This window comes from Macaca fascicularis, chromosome 3 (assembly GCF_037993035.2).
Source record: "Macaca fascicularis isolate 582-1 chromosome 3, T2T-MFA8v1.1".
NCBI lineage: Eukaryota > Metazoa > Chordata > Mammalia > Primates > Cercopithecidae > Macaca > Macaca fascicularis.
In genome coordinates, this window is record NC_088377.1 from 5522636 (window position 1) to 5538393 (window position 15758).

Below are 15758 nucleotides of genomic sequence, written 5' to 3' on the forward strand. Positions count from 1 at the left end.
AGATGCCTGTCCAGCAAAGTAAACTTGGGTTTGCACATGCTTCTGGTGAGACCTGTACAGGTCAGCACATGCTGAGTGTGAGGTTCAGGATACCTAAGTGAATAGCCCTCAACTCAGCAGACCAGTTATTTTATCTTGGATAAAACGGCACTCGGGAAGCCGTCTGTGGAGGAAAGTGTCCTTGGTAATGGGCCAGAGAGGCCATCTGGAATTTCTCTCATGAACTACCTTGGCCCTAGCTTACCTCCATCATATATAATCATTGCAGCTGAGTTATGAGAACGTTGTGTGCCTGGGCATGGTCCTCAGACCAGTGGTGCTGGCATCACCTGTGAACCTGTTAGAAATTCAGATTCAGGTCGGGCGCGGTGGCTCACACCTGTGATTCCAGCACTTTGAGAGGCTGAGGTGAGTGGATCACTTGGGCCCGGGATTTCGAGACCAGTCTGGGAAACATGGTGAAACCTCATCTACCAAAAATGAGCCCAGCAGAGCGGCGCACATCTGTGGTCCCAGCTACTCGAGAGGCTGAAGTGGGAGGATGGCTTGAGCCCAGGAGGTGGAGGCTGCAGTGAACCATGATTGTACCACTGCACTCCAGCCTGGGCAACAAGCAAGACCCTGTCTCAAAAAAAAAAAAAAAAAAATAGCAGTGCAGATTCATGCCCGATCCCCAGCTGAAATAGAATCTCTGGTGATGGGAACCACCATATTCCTCAGGTAATTCTTAAGCCTGTGACAGTTTAAGAGTGATTGTAGAATTGTCAGAATGTTGTCACTAAGTGAGAGGCGTGGCATTGAGCCCTCAGCAGCTGGATCAGCTCTCAGCTTGTCTCCCTGGGAGACCTCCAGAGGCCAGGCGTGGCCAGGTGCAGGCATTCCAGGCTGCCACGCCACCTCTCCAGCCCGGGAGGGTCTGTTCAAATGCCCCCTCCTCCTCTCTCCTCCACCTCTGCACCTTTCTTCAGGGAAAGCTCCCGGGAGCTCCTGGACCTGGGGCTGCTGGGCATCAGTGGGGTGATGCGGATGGACGCCCTCTCTCCTGACCCATGAGATGGCTGAGCCCAGCGTCTGACTCTGCCATGCCTCTCTGGTGCCTGTAGCTATCCTCTGAACTCTGTGTGACTTTTGCTTTACCCTCTGACCAACAATGCCATGTCTTACTAGAGAAAATCAGTGACCTCTTCCAAATTCCTTAATTTTTATCTGAAATGTGCCCTTCCTCTGAGTTTGGTATTTCTGCGCTTGGATCAAAGGGCCTATGCTGGTGCTGTCCAGCAGGACTTAGGGACGCCATGGGAAGGTTCTACCGCTGCACTGCCTGACATGGTAGCCACTGGCCACATGTGATGACTGAGCACCTCAATTTACATCATGTTACTTAATTCCATGGAACATTAATTAAATAGCCACACGTGGCTGGTGGATGTCCAAATGGGACAGTAGCATCCATTCGCTAAACAACCTTGGGTAAGACAATTTATTCTGCTTTGAGTACCGCTGACAGAGTGATGATAGTTTTGAGGACGGTATTATTATTTTGCTTATGCTTGTAATTACCAGGATGAGGTCTTAGTTCTTTCTTTTTACACTAATCATCTGCCTATTTTAAGATCCTCTTTTAGCATACCATACTTTTTTTTTTTTTTTTGAGATGGAGTTTTTGCTGTCACCCAGGCTGGAGTGCAATGGCGTGATCTCAGCTCACTGCAACCTCTGCCTCCTGGGTTCAAGTGATTCTCCTGCCTCAGCCTCCCAAGTAGCTGGGATTATAGGCACCTGCCACCACGCACGGCTAATTTTTGTATTTTTAGTAGAGATGAGGTTTCACCATGTTGGCCAGGCTGGTCTTGAACTCCTGACCTCGGGCGATCCACCCACCTTAGCCTCTCAGAGCATTAGGATTACTGGCGTGAGCCTCTGCGCCCAGCCACGCATACCATACTTTTTAAAGAGCCTAACCTTCATGTACTTTGCTGAAGATCACGGCTTCCTCCTGTTGGTCTCCAAATTGCATAAGGTTTAGTGTTATGGAAGAAGCAGGATCATCCATCATATTTCTTAAAATTAAAAGTCACATTTTTAAGAAATGATTATTTCTTAATATGGTGTACTATAAAAATAATAGATAACATTTGAGAGCATGACTTCTAAACAACTCTGGTCTGAACGTTGCACTCTCCTCCTTCTTCCAGAGACTAAGAAAGCACTGTGCGTCACCATGACCCTGGGGGCTGTCCTCGTGGGAGCTGCGCTGGCCGCTGGCCTGCTCTGGAAGTTCAGTAAGTGCAGGGAGCCTTGATCCCACCATGTGCTCCTGCAGTCCCCAGTGCTCTGAGCCAGACCCTGCTCTCTGGGCTATTGAGACCTCTGGAGGCCCTCCGTGAGGTTCCCCTCTTCCATAACGAGGCTGTCTGTCTTCCCTTCTCTTGTTCAGCTATGAGATTGACACATCATGGGGAAAGCATTTAGAATGTACCCAATGCTTTGGGGTGCTTGGTGCCACCCAGCACTGTGAGCACAAGTTCTACCTTGGGGCCATACTCAGTTACCTGTATCTCACTGCACAGCAGTGGCTGTTGGGGGCCAGGCCTGCCCCTCCCTGTCCTACCTCCTGCAACTGCAGCCTGAGCCTTTCCCATTAGCCTGGGGTGGTGCAGACTCATGCGCCATTGTGGATCCTTGAAGTTACCTGTGTGATAGAGAGGACGTGTGAGTGCCGTCCAAACGCAAACACTGAGAGGGTCCTTCCCATTGCCCCCACGGAAGTAAGGTGGCCCAGTGCTAATTCCACTTATACTTGCTGGTGGCAAGGACACTTCTCCTCCTTATTAAAGTGGGGGAATTGGCTGGGTGTGGTGGCTCACGCCTGTTATCCCAGCACTTTAAGAGGCCAAGGCAGGTGGACCACCTGAAGTCAGGAGTTCGAGACCACCAGCCTGGCCAACATGTTGAAACTCCATCTCTACTAAAAATACAAAAAATTAGCCAGGCATGGTGGCACGTACCTGTAATCCCAGCTACCTGGGAGGCTGGGGCAGGAGAATCACTTGAACCCAGAAGGCAGAGGTTGCAGTGAGCCAAGACTGTGCCCCTGCACTCCAGCCTGGGTGACAGAGTGAGACTTTGTCTAAAAAAAAAAAAGTTGGAGGCTGCAGAGAGCTACAGTAATGCCACTGTGTTCCTCACTCCATGAGGCTCATTGGGTTTCTCAGCCTGATGGGCACCTCTCTTCTGTTTTCTCTGCAAGTGGGCAGCAAGTGCTCCGACTCTGGGATAGAGTGCGACTCCTCAGGTACCTGCATCAGCCTCTCTAACTGGTGCGATGGTGTGTCACACTGCCCGAACGGGGAGGACGAGAACCGGTGTGGTGAGTCGGCCTTGGCCTTGGGAAGGGACTGCTCTGCTCACCTTAGAGACAGCAGCCAGGTCCAGGAGCCTTTGGGTGGCTGGGCCTGGCCTGTGTCCAGTACGCTGACACATGATGCCATTGAATTCCTGCTCCAGGCTGAGCCCTGGGGCTCAGAGGGGTTGTGTTTCTGGCCCAACCTCACACAGCAGGTGGGAGGGAGATGACAGGGCCACCGAGGACTGTGTCATTGGAACCATACGTGCTCTGAACTGCCACAGAAAGTCAGTTAAGATGAGCAAACTGTTTATAAAGTTGGAGATGCAGGCCAGGCACGGTGGCTCATGCCTGTAATCCCAGTACTTTGGGAGGCCGAGGCAGGTGGATCACCTGAGGTCAGGAGTTTGAGACCAGCCTGACCAATAAGGTGAAAACCTGTCTCCATTAAAAATATAAAAATTAGCCAGGTGTGGTGGCAGGTGCCTGTAATCCCAAATATTCAGGAGGCTGAGGCAGGATAATCACTTGAACCTGGGAGGCGGAGGTTGCAGCGAGCTGAAATCATGCCACTGCTCCTGCCTGGGAGACAAAGCCAGACTCTGTCTCAAAAGATTAATTAATTAATTAATTAATTAAAAACAAAGTTGGAGATGCACTATGTTATTTTCAAAACAAGCTGCCTTTAAAGGTCTATCTCTTGTCACAGAGTGGGCTCATCTGTTTTACTTTATTTTCTGTGGTTTATCTATTTACTTATTTTAATGAACGAGGAAGCATTGCACCTATTTATGGCATACCACATGATGTTTGGATACATGTATGCCTGTGGCATGGCCATGTCACGCTAGAACATGGGCCTTACCTCATATACATGTCTTATGAAGAACACATAAAACCTGCTCTCATAGTGATTTTCAAATATGCAACATAGCGTTTATTAACTGCAATCACTATGATGTACAATAGATCTCTGGAACTTATTCCTCCTGTCTAGCTAAGATTTTGTGACCTCTGACCAACATCTCCCCAGTGTTGTCACCCCCCGCCCCCAGCCTCTGGTAGCTGCCATTCTCTCTGCTTCTGCGAGTTTCATGTTTTTACATTCCACGTGTCGGTGGCCTCATGCAGTGTTTGTATCTCTGTGTCTAGCCTGTTCACTTAGCGTCATGTCCTCCAGCTTCATCTATGTTGTCGGAAATGACAGGATTTCCGTCTTTCTTATGGCGGAATAGTATCGCATTGTGCATATACACCACGTTTTCTTTATCCATTCATTCACCGAGGGACACTTAGGTTGATGTCATATCTTGGCTGTTGTGAAAATGCCACAGTGAGCGTGGGAGTGCAGGTCTCTTCAACACACGGATATCCTTTCCTTTGGAGATAAACCCAGCAGTGAGATTGCTGGATCACATGGCAGTTGTGTTTCTAACATTTTGAGGAAACTCCATACTGTTTTCCATAATGGCCGTAGCAACTTCCACTCCCACCCACAGGGTGCAAAGGCTCCATTTCTCATCTACATCCTCACCAACTCCTGTTATTTTCCATCTTTTTGATAGGAGCCATGCTTAGAGGTATGAGATGATACCTCATTGTGGTTTTCATTTGCATTTTTATTTGTATTTTTCATGAATTTTTGAGGGTGATTTCAAGGGTAGTTAGTGGCTGTAACAGGGAAAGGAGCCTGAGTATGAGGGTTGTGCTAATCATCCCCCTCCTGCCCGCTGCATACTGAATGGGGCTCGGCAGGGGGCCTTTTACTTTCTTCCTCTTCTTTTAAAACTTATTTCCTGGCTGGGCGCAGTGGCTCATGCCTGTAATCTCGACACTTCGGGAGGCCAAGGTGGGCAGAGCATGAGGTCAGGAGTTTGAGACCAGCCTGACCAACGTGATGAAACCCTGTCTCTACTAAAAATACAAAAACTAGCCAGACGTGGTGGTGCATACCTGTAGTCCCAGCTACTCAGGAGGCTAAGGCAGGAGAATCACTTGAACCTGGGAGGTGGAGGTTGCAGTAAGCCGAAATTGTGTCACTGCACTCCAGCCTGGGCGACACAGCGAGACTCCATCTCAAATTTCCCAAGCATTCCAGGCTTGCGGATCAGCGTTGGTGGCGGGGTGCGCCCTTACATCTTAGTTCCCGCTAAGCACACTCTGACATGTTTACACTAGAACCATTTTTTTTTCTAGAAATAGAAATTTCAGAATTGTAGAGTCAGAGAACTTACCAGAAATCTCTTAGGTAGTTCTCCTCCCCTCCCTCAAGTGCAGTCCTAACCTCCTGGGGTTTTCTGTAGAAACCATGAGCCTCAGAGCTGGCCAAGAATTCTAGACAGAGTTTTCCGTGTTAAAGTAATTTCCTCTCTCCTAAGGGCCATCCTTGATGGGGACTGGCTTCCTGTTACGCCCTCACTGTAAGTCCTGGCTGTGGAATTTCTGGTGAGGAGCACTGGCCCGTGGAGCTCGGCCCTTGAGCGGCCCGAGTGTTCTGTGTTCTTGATACCTTTCCTCCAGCACAGCCTTGCTTCCCAGAAAAGGGTTTGCACTTGAAAATGATACATTTGCTGATTAAATATAGTTCTTTTGCTTTATTTAGTTTCTTAAATAAAGTGGGGAGTTTTTAAGATGGAGTAGCTTGTAGTTAAGATAGCACGTGGAATGGTTTTTTTTTTTTTTTTCCCCTGGTGACAAGGTTTCACTCTGTTGCCCAGGCTGGAGTGCAGTGGCATGATCATGGCTCACTGCAACTTCAACCTCCTGGGGTTAAGCAATTCCCCCAGCCTCAGCCCCCCAAGTAGCTGGGACTGCAGGGGCTCGCCACCATGCCTGGCTAATTTTTGTATTTTTTGTAGAAATGGGGTTTCGTCAATGTTGTCCAGGCTGGTCTCGAACTCCTGACCTCAAGCAATCCTCACAACTCAGCCTCCCAAACTGCTGGAATTACAGGCGTGAACCATAGCACCTGGCCTGGAATGGCTTTTAATATTCTTCTATGTGAACATGTGGGTGAAAAAACACCAACAAAGTCCTTATGTTACCTGAAGAGTTGCTCTCTTCTTAGTATTTAAGTCGTATTTATTTAAATACTTTAATAGTTGTACACCCAGGTAGGTCAAAATCAAGGAAGTACAAAAGGGTATGCTGTGAAAAATCTCTTTTTCCTTGCTCTGCTTACTTACCTACCCCCCATCCCCCACCTTACACCCCAGACACACACAGATGTGTGTCTGTTCACTTTTTTAAAAGCAACTGAAATGAGATATGCTGCTTCTTTTTCTTTTTGTTTTTTTCTTGTTGCCCAGGTTGGAGTGCAATGGCAGCATCTCAGCTCACCGCAACCTCCGCCTCCTAGGTTCAAGAGATTCTCCTGACTCAGCCTCCCGAGTAGCTGGGATTACAGGCATGCACCACCACGCCGGCTAATTTTCTATTTTTAGTAGAGACGGGGTTTCTCCGTGTTGGTCAGGCTGGTCTTGAACTCCTGACCTCAGATGATGCACCCACCTTGGCCTCCCAAAGTGCTGGGATTACAGGCGTGAGCCACCGTGACTGGCCTATCTTATTTATTTTTAAAAAGAGCTTATTGAGATCTAATTTATGTACCATAAAATTCAAGTATATAATTCAGTGCTTTTATATATAAAACATTGTATATATAAAATAACTTACTGAGATATACTTTTTTATATAAAACAGCTTATTGAAATGTTATTTATGTACCATCAAATTTAAATATATAATTCACTGACTTTTATATATTCACGAATATGTGCAGCTATCACCACAGTCAATTTTAGGATATTTTCATCAGCTCATAAAGAAACCCCAAGCCCTTGAACTATCACCCCGTATCCCTCCTCCCAGCCCATCCCTCCTACTCCTAAGCAATCACTAATCTACTTAGTGTCTATAGATTTCCTACTCTAGGCATTCCATGTGAGTGGGATCATGCAATATGTGGGCTCATGCAGTACGTCTGGCTCCTTTCACTGAGCATAAGGTCTTCAAGGCTCATGCAGGTTGCAGCCTGGGTCTGAATTTCATTCCCTCTTCTGGCTGAATCATATTCCATTATATATCGTGGACATATCCGATTCTGCTCACCCAGCCGTTGGTGGGCGTTTGGAGTGTTTTTGCCTTTTGGCTGTTTTAAGAGGGCTGCAGTGTATGTTCATACAAGTTTTTGACCCAATGCCTGTTTCAATTATTTTATGTAGAGAGCACTTTTTGCAGAAAAAGAATAGTTTGTGGCCTCCCTTTGTGTGCGGTCAGTGCCTCGCAAAGAGTAAGCTCTACGCGGCCACCTCCGGAGTCTCGAGGAGCGCGGGGCTCGGGTAGCAGCTAGGACAATACAAGCTGGGACAAAGCCTGGTGCAATGGTTCACACCTGTAATTCCCACACTTTGGGAGGCTGAGACAGGGGGATCATCTGAGGTCAGGAGTTTGAGACCACCCTGGCCAACATGATGAAACCCCATCTCTAATAAAATACAAAAATTAGCTGGACGGGGTGGTGAATGCCTGTAATCCCAGCTACTCAGGAGGCTGAGGCAGGAGAATCGCTTGAACCCGGGAGGTGGAGGCTGCAGTGAGTGGAGATCACACCACTGCACTTCAGCCTAGGCAACAGAGCGGGACTCCATCTCAAAAAAAAAAGAAAGAAACTCACAGAGAATCCTCCTTCTCGTGCAGTTCGCCTCTATGGACCAAACTTCATTCTTCAGGTGTACTCATCTCAGAGGAAGTCCTGGCACCCTGTATGCCGAGACGACTGGAACGAGAACTATGCGCGGGCAGCCTGCAGGGACATGGGCTATAAGTGAGTATGGGGCAGCACCCGCATGGTGACGGGAACAGACAGTAGAAACATGAGAAGACCCTCTCTCTGCCTCGCCGTGAAAGTACCGGCACATGAGTGCTGGGGACAGTTGTCACCTTCCAAAAGCTGAGCCCTGTAACCAGCAGGTGGAACTTGTCCTGCTAGGGCTGTGCCCAGCACACGGACCTCGGCTCGCTGCTACCCTGCCCTGCCTCCTCCTTGGCCTCTATAGACTTCTAGTTGCTCGGGAGTGCCCAGTGCTGTGGTCGTCTGGTCAGGGGTGCAGGCTGAGGGCATTAGGTGCCTCTTTTCCCAAGATGCCTCTCAGCCAGGGTCCATTCACCCCCTGGGTAGAGGTTGGGCCAGAACAGCCGGCGAGGAGGGTTGGGCTGGGGAGAGCAGCAGGGACAAATCCTGTGCCCAGTTTCACTGCATTCGGGAGCCATGGAAGGCTTTTGAACTGGGGAGAGAATCAATCAATCAGATTTATACTTAAAAAATGTCATTCCTGCTTGCAGCTCTGAAGGAAGGTGGGAAGGCTTAAGGGGGTGTGTGTCCCTTGCCAGTGGTTCCTGGCCGGGGGTGCGGTGGTTACCACTTACCAGCACTGCTTGGGGAGATGTGGCAGCCCTCAGGCATCAGGGAAAGGGCGGTAGGATTCTACTGCCACTTTATTTTCCATGGGAGGGTCCCCAGGTGATTTCTATGCAACTTTAGGGTATTCGATATGCCAGTTTTCAGAATGAATTACAACTTGATGAGAAAGTTGGCATCTTAGCTAGTCACTCTGCCATCCCTCAACAGCAAGGGAGAATTACACAGCAAAGCGCCCAATCACAGTCCAGGAACCTGGTGGAATTGATAACTGGGGACATTTTAACATCTGTACCTTTTATTAGATTAAATGTATGTATGATTATACACTCCTATGTCCTTCTCATAGTTTCTTGATCCTAACCTGGATAAGAAACACAACCAATGAAAAAATTTTACCTGACACTTTAGGGTTATTGAACTGAAAAAATCATTACACTTGGTTAGAATGTGTAATTTTTTTTTCCCTAAATGCTAAGGTTTTTCCCTCTTATTTTGAATGTCATATGAGAGGTATTATGACATAGTATAGGATTTGTATTTGCTTATGTCTTAACCATTACATAAATAAGGTTTTCTGTCTTTTTTAGGAATAGTTTTTACTCTAGCCAAGGAATAGTGGATAACAGTGGAGCCACCAGCTTTATGAAACTGAACACAAGTGCTGGCAATGTCGATATCTATAAAAAACTGTACCACAGGTATGCAGTGACTTCTTCTGTGAAACATTTTGGAATGAAATCAACTAGGAGACACCATGGGGAATCGCTGTCCTGAGTCTCATTTCTCCAAGCTGCAATACTCGGTCTGGATGGGTTTTGCATTGGGAGGAGATTAGAGTCTGACCAGGCCTGGTTACTCTAAGCAGCCCTTGGTTTATTCATAGGAAGTGGCCGAGGTTCCTCTGCTATTTCATTTTCAGCCTCTACCGTCTGCCCTCGATGGTACCGGATAACACTGCAACACTGACATTCAACTCTATTTATTTTCCTTTGCTCTTCAGACATTTAGAGATGTGTCTATTGTGTCAGGGTGTGGTTCTAGGAATCCAAGATAATATCTCAGTGTCCCAGCCGGGGTGACCGGCTCATCCCAGTTTGCCAGGGACTTCACTGGTTTGAGCAAGGAAAGTCCTGCTCTGTTCCAGGCTGCTGGGCTGGCTGGTCCCCTTAGCCCCAACCCTGGGACGGCAGTGCCAGACGGTGCTCTGTGAGGGGTGGGCAGCATTCTGGCGGCCTGGGAATGAGTCGTGTGTGTCCAGCGGGTAGAGGTAGGCACAAGCCACAGGTCACGTGATGAGTGGCTGACCTGGCTGGGAGGGCGGAAGAGGGGATGGACTTAACTATCCCTTTTGCTTTGCACACATTTAAGATGTTTGCTACGATTGTTGCTGTTATGTGAGTGTTTTCTGATGTGAAAGATACACAGTGTCCTGTGCCCATGAGTTCTCCTTGCCTCCCAGGTCCCCAGGGCTTATGCCTGGTGTCTAGGCATCACCTCCCTGCCCGCCAGGTGCCAGGTGCTGCGTTTCGGGGGAGGATGAACTAATCACCCTGCGCCACCTTTCCTCTGAGTGGGAGCCTGGGGCAGGTTTGCATTCCTGGTGGCCGCTGGCAGAGGTGTCTGGGGGCCTGACTTCCACCGCAGCCTGCTGTCCTGGGGAATGTGGCAGGGCAAGCCCAGTGGGGAGGGCTGTGCGCGGCCAGGTGCACCCATCAAAACAGCAGGGCTGCGGTTTGTCCCTGTGGAGAAGCTAAACACAGCTGCCTGGGCACTTTGTAAGTGCTGAGTGGTTCTTTGTCTTCCTGGGTTACACACAGAATCAGGGAGCCAAGTCCAGCCGGGCAGGGGTGGGGGAGGGGAGGAGGTGCTGCCATCCCTTGGCAAGAGCCTTGGGAACTCACAAGGAGGCTGGAGGGCTTGGAAGGAAGACGAGAAGGCCATTGTCTGGTAGGCTCTATTCTGTCTCTGCGGTGGTGGTGGGCGGAGGAGGCACTTCTTTTCCTCTTTTTGTGCAGGAGTTGCCCTTGGATGCCTGAGTTCTTGGCTTGTTTTCTGTCGGGCTTCTGTGAATAGCCACATGTGCCCTGACGCTGTGACCACACAGGGCTATCTCTACCGCCCTTAGGATTCTTAGGAAATGTCTTCTCTTGAAGAGAACATGTCTTTGCTTGGCCGTGTCAGTGCCCCAGAGCCAGAGTCCACCTGAAATGCACCTGTAGTCACTGGGAACCCGGGGGGTGTGCCTCAGTAAGAGGGTGTTAGGAAGGACCTATTATTGTAGGGCCTGGGCTCCTGTGAGGTGGTTTGGGGCGGCTGGAGGAAGCAGGGCTTTGCTCTGGATTGGATGCTATCAGGAAGCAGGGGTAATTCTGTGATGGCTGCTTTATTATTTTTTTTCTAGGAGGAGGTTGGAATGAGGCTAGGCTAGAGCTATGATTGGTAAAGAAACGTCCATCGTTCAAGTTAGCCAGGATAGGAGGAGAGTTCAGGTCGTGATTTTGTGGTTCTGACCCCCAGGTTCCTGTTCTGTCTGTTCAGACATCATTTCAGAGGAGGCTCCTTGTGTCTGGCCCCATCTCGGACATGGGAAGCCTAGTCCGATATTGATGCTCAGTAAAATTGTTTATGTTCCGCAGAGCACACGGCCCAGTTGTCAGGGTGGGCCAGCTCTGCACGCCACGGGCTGTGACTTTCCTTCTCAGCATAGCCTGGGGAATTCACTGAAGGACAGAAGGCACGAATGACTTCCTCTTCATCCATAACCTGGGATGTTTGACTCCCAAAGGAGTAACTCTTATGTTTCTTCTAATTCTAGGGAAATTATTGGTTATGTTGCCTTCAACACTACAAATGTAAAGCAGTCATAGGAGCCCAGAAGTTTCCAAATGTCTTCCTTACAAAATTAGAAGATGATTTTAAATTCCAAGAGGAAAAAGAAAAACTAGCGTTATCGCATGCTTACCCTCACAACCACCTTAGGAGTTGGTACAATTTTAAGAGAGGTTGAGTAACTTGCCCAAGGTCACACAGTGGGGATATGAGCTGCATACTTTGGCTCAATGTCGGTCTTTGCCACTGTCCCTATATGGATTTACTTACCTTATTGGGGTTGTAAATCACAGACCCTTCTACGTCTCAGAAGACAGGAGAGGGAACATCAGAAGAAATGACTGATTTCTGAGCATGCGAGAGGCAGGTGACTCCTCAGTATCGTGACCAGAATTTCCCTTGTTCTTTTTGTAGTGACGCCTGTTCTTCAAAAGCAGTGGTTTCTTTACGCTGTATAGGTAAGTTCATCTGGAGTCCCCCTTTTGATACTTCTAACTAGGAAATGCTCTCTACTTTCAGAACAGTACTCCCTGTGTCTCTGGGGGCGTGGGAAGGAAGAAGGTGGGGTCACGGGTTGGGATGTGCCCAGCAGCCTCTCGCTCTTTCCAAGGAGCTCTTGGTTTGGATTTCCATGGCCTGCAGACACCTTCAGCCTTGGGTCCAAGGGACACCCCCTGAGGTCAGGCCCACTGAGGAAGCTGACAAAGCCCTACGCTTTATGCCACCCATGAGCCGGAGGCGCGGCAGGTCTCTTTCTCCAGAAAGTGAAGGGGGTGGCGTTAGTGAGCCCTGGCAGCCACCTAATGTGGACTTGGAGCATCTGCAGGGCTGTGGTCCAGCACCATGGTGTGGCCACCACGTACCCATCAGCCAGTGGGACCTGGGAGGAGAGACAAACCCGGAGAACAACAGCGCTCTTGCCTCTTCTCTCCTGAATTTTGGACAGTGGCTTAGACTTGGCTGTCCCCATCTCCGTGTTTGGAGTGCTTACAGTTTCCAAACCGTTTGCAAATGTGGAAGCCGCCATCGCTCTCCTCCTCTGGGATGGCCCAGTGCTGTTGTGGGGCCGTGGTCCTGAGCTCAGCTTTTCATTTGAAGAGCTGGAAGGCGCTGACACAGTCATCCCAGCAGGGCTGGCTCAGGTCTTCTTTAGGTCCTGAGTTGGGGTCCAGCACAGCTCCAAGGGCACATAGTACCCGCCCTGCCCTCTGCCCATGTACTCACCTCCTGGTGGAGAAGACACTCGCACACAGGAAGCAGGGAAGGCAGCAGGCCCCTTCACCCCTCACCCCCTCACTCACCATCTCACCCCCTCACCCCCTCATTCACCCCTCACCCCCTCACTCACCCCTCACCCCCTCACTCACCCCTCACCCCCTCACTCACCCCTCACCCCTTCACTCACCCTCTATCACTCCCTCAACCCCTCATTCACCCCTCACCCCCTCACTCACCCCCTCACCCCCTCACTCACCCCTCACCCCCTCACCCCCTCATTCACCCCTCACCCCTTCACTCACCCTCTATCACCCCCTCACCCCCTCATTCACCCCTCACCCCCTCACTCACCTTCTATCACTCCCTCAACCCCTCAGTCACCCCTCATCCCCTCACTCACCCCCTCACCCCCTCATTCACCCCTCACCCCTTCACTCACCCTCTATCACCCCCTCACCCCCTCACTCACCCCTCACCCCCTCACTCACCGTCTATCACTCCCTCAACCCCTCATTCACCCCTCATCCCCTCACTCACCCCCTCACCCCCTCATTCACCCCTCACCCCTTCACTCACCCTCTATCACCCCCTCACCCCCTCACTCACCCCTCACCCCCTCACTCACCCTCTATCACTCCCTCAACCCCTCACTCACCCCTTATCCCCTCACTCACCCCCTTACCCCCTCACTCACCCTCTATCACTCCCTCATCCCCTCACTCACCCCCTCACCCCCTCACTCACCCCTCACCCCCTCACTCACCCCTCACCCCCTCACTCACCCCCTCACCCCCTCACCCCCTCATTCACCCCTCACCCCCTCACTCACCCTCTATGACTCCCTCAACCCCTCACTCACCCCTTATCCCCTCACTCACCCCCTCACCTCCTCACTCACCTCCTTACCCCCTCACTCACCCTTTCACCTCCTCGCTCACCCCCTCACCCCCTGACTTACCCCCTCACTTCCTCAATCACCCCCTCACCTTTTCACTCACCCCATCACCCCCTCACTCACCCCTTACTCCCTCACCTCCTCACCCCTCACTCACCCCCTCACTCACCCCCTCACTCACCCCCTCACTCACCCCCTCACTCACCCCCTCACTCATCCCCTCACCCCCTCAATTACCCCCTCACCCTCTCAATTACCCCCTCACCCCCCACCTCCTCACTCACCTCCTCACTCACCCCTTCACCATCTCACTCACCCCCTCGTCTCCTCACCCCCTCACTCCCAGCCTGCCCCTCCCATCTTCCTTTTCTTTGTATGAGAATCTGGGGCCCTTGAGTGGTGTCAGTCCCTCCAAGACTCAAGGAGTCCCCAGGGCCTTGTTATCCAGAACACCCCGACCTGGGTCCCAGGAGACCCCATGGGATCACAGGAGTGTTCAGGGATATGGTGCTTCCTGGGTCTGGGTGGGCTGAAGGGGCGTCCTCCCTTCTCCAAGCAAGAGGAGACCCCCAGGAGCCCCCTGAGTCTGCCCCCAGCAGTGGTGCCGGTGCCATCTGCCCTGTCCTTGCAGCCTGGGAGACCCTCGGGAGGGGAGGGCGCTGGGTGGCTGGGCGGCTTCTGCTGATCTCACCCCACTGGCCTCCTGTTTGTCTTCCTCAGCTTGTGGGGTCCGCTCAAACTTAAGCCGCCAGAGCAGGATCGTGGGCGGCCAGAACGCGCTCCTGGGGGCCTGGCCCTGGCAGGTCAGTCTGCACGTCCAGAACATCCATGTGTGCGGAGGCTCCATCATCACCCCCGAGTGGATCGTGACAGCTGCTCACTGCGTGGAAAAGTATGCCAGGGGCGGCGCGGGCTGGGTGGGGTCTCCGGGCTGGCCTCCAGTCACCCTGTGACCTTGAGCAGGGTCTCAACCCTTGCAGCCTGGGCGTCCTTGTGTTTAAATGGGGAGAGTGTTGCGCCTGCTTCCTAGGCTTGTGGGGCACCAGGTGCACTCATGCCAGGCAGCGCATGGCTGTGTCATCCTTCAGCACGTATGCACTGAGTGTCCCCTGCACGCGGGAGACAGGGTGCAGGTGGAACATTCTCCACGATGTCACCATGACCAGCGTTCCTTCCAGCCGCTGTCCTCTGAGCTCTGTTCTGCCCTTGAGTGAAGCCCCCGCCCCCTGAGGTCTCCTCTCTCCGGGACACTAGTCCCAGGAGAGGACACACTCAGACAGGCTCAGGGGCCTCAGGCTGCCCTGCTGGAAGGTCCCTGGGGTTAAGTGTTCTTGGCCACAGCATTGTTCATGCAAAGGGTTAGGTAGGGGTGAGGCTAGCTGTGACAGTGTTAGCATTTATGGAAGCTACCAACCCCTCCCCTTTTTCTTAAACACATAGTGCTTTTGGTCACATGCTGCTTTGGAGGAGGCCTTACTCGGCGGATGTATTTTTCTGCCTTAGAGAGAGGCTGAACTGGGTTTGACTCTTGGCCCAGCCCTTTTTGGCTGCGTGGCCTTAGATGATTCACTCAACGTCTGTGACCCATGGTGCATCCAGCTGTAAGATGGGCATGCCCTTCTTCTCTCGGGCTGTTATGAAGGTCAAGGAAGCAAGAGCTGTTACCCAAGGGTGCTCCCTTCTCTGCCCATCTTCACACCCCCGCGTGCTCTGGGCCCTCTAGGAGCTGGGTTTCTCTCAAGGGCTGTTACCCAAGGGTGCGCCCTTCTCTCCCCCTCTTCATACTCCCAAATGCTCTGGGTCCACTAGGAGCTGGGATTATCTTAAGAGGGAAACACCTGGATAAAGGAAATGGTTTGATTGATATTGGACTTCAAGTCTGTTCATCAGTACCCATTTATTAAGCACCTACTATGTGCCAGGAAATGCTTTGGCATACAAAGGAAAATAAGGGCCAGTCCTGCTAGAAATGGCCTTGAAATCCCAGGGAGGGATGTCGGCCCCATGGTGGGTGCTGCAGATTCCTCCACGGTGACACAAGAGCCAGA

At 51.1% G+C, this 15758-nt stretch overlaps 1 protein-coding gene across 3 annotated transcripts in view; it reads left to right on the top strand.

Annotated features, from left to right (window-relative positions):
* The window catches only part of TMPRSS2 (transmembrane serine protease 2), a 40382-nt gene that overhangs the window by 17079 nt on the left and 7545 nt on the right, over positions 1-15758 (top strand). For all 3 annotated transcript variants that reach the window (XM_074033982.1, XM_005548645.4, XM_005548643.5), the window contains exons 4-9: positions 2196-2282; positions 3251-3370; positions 8045-8171; positions 9356-9466; positions 12012-12055; positions 14431-14602. In XM_074033982.1, the coding sequence (XP_073890083.1) occupies positions 2196-2282; positions 3251-3370; positions 8045-8171; positions 9356-9466; positions 12012-12055; positions 14431-14602 (661 nt within the window). The remainder of the gene's footprint in view (positions 1-2195; positions 2283-3250; positions 3371-8044; positions 8172-9355; positions 9467-12011; positions 12056-14430; positions 14603-15758) is intronic.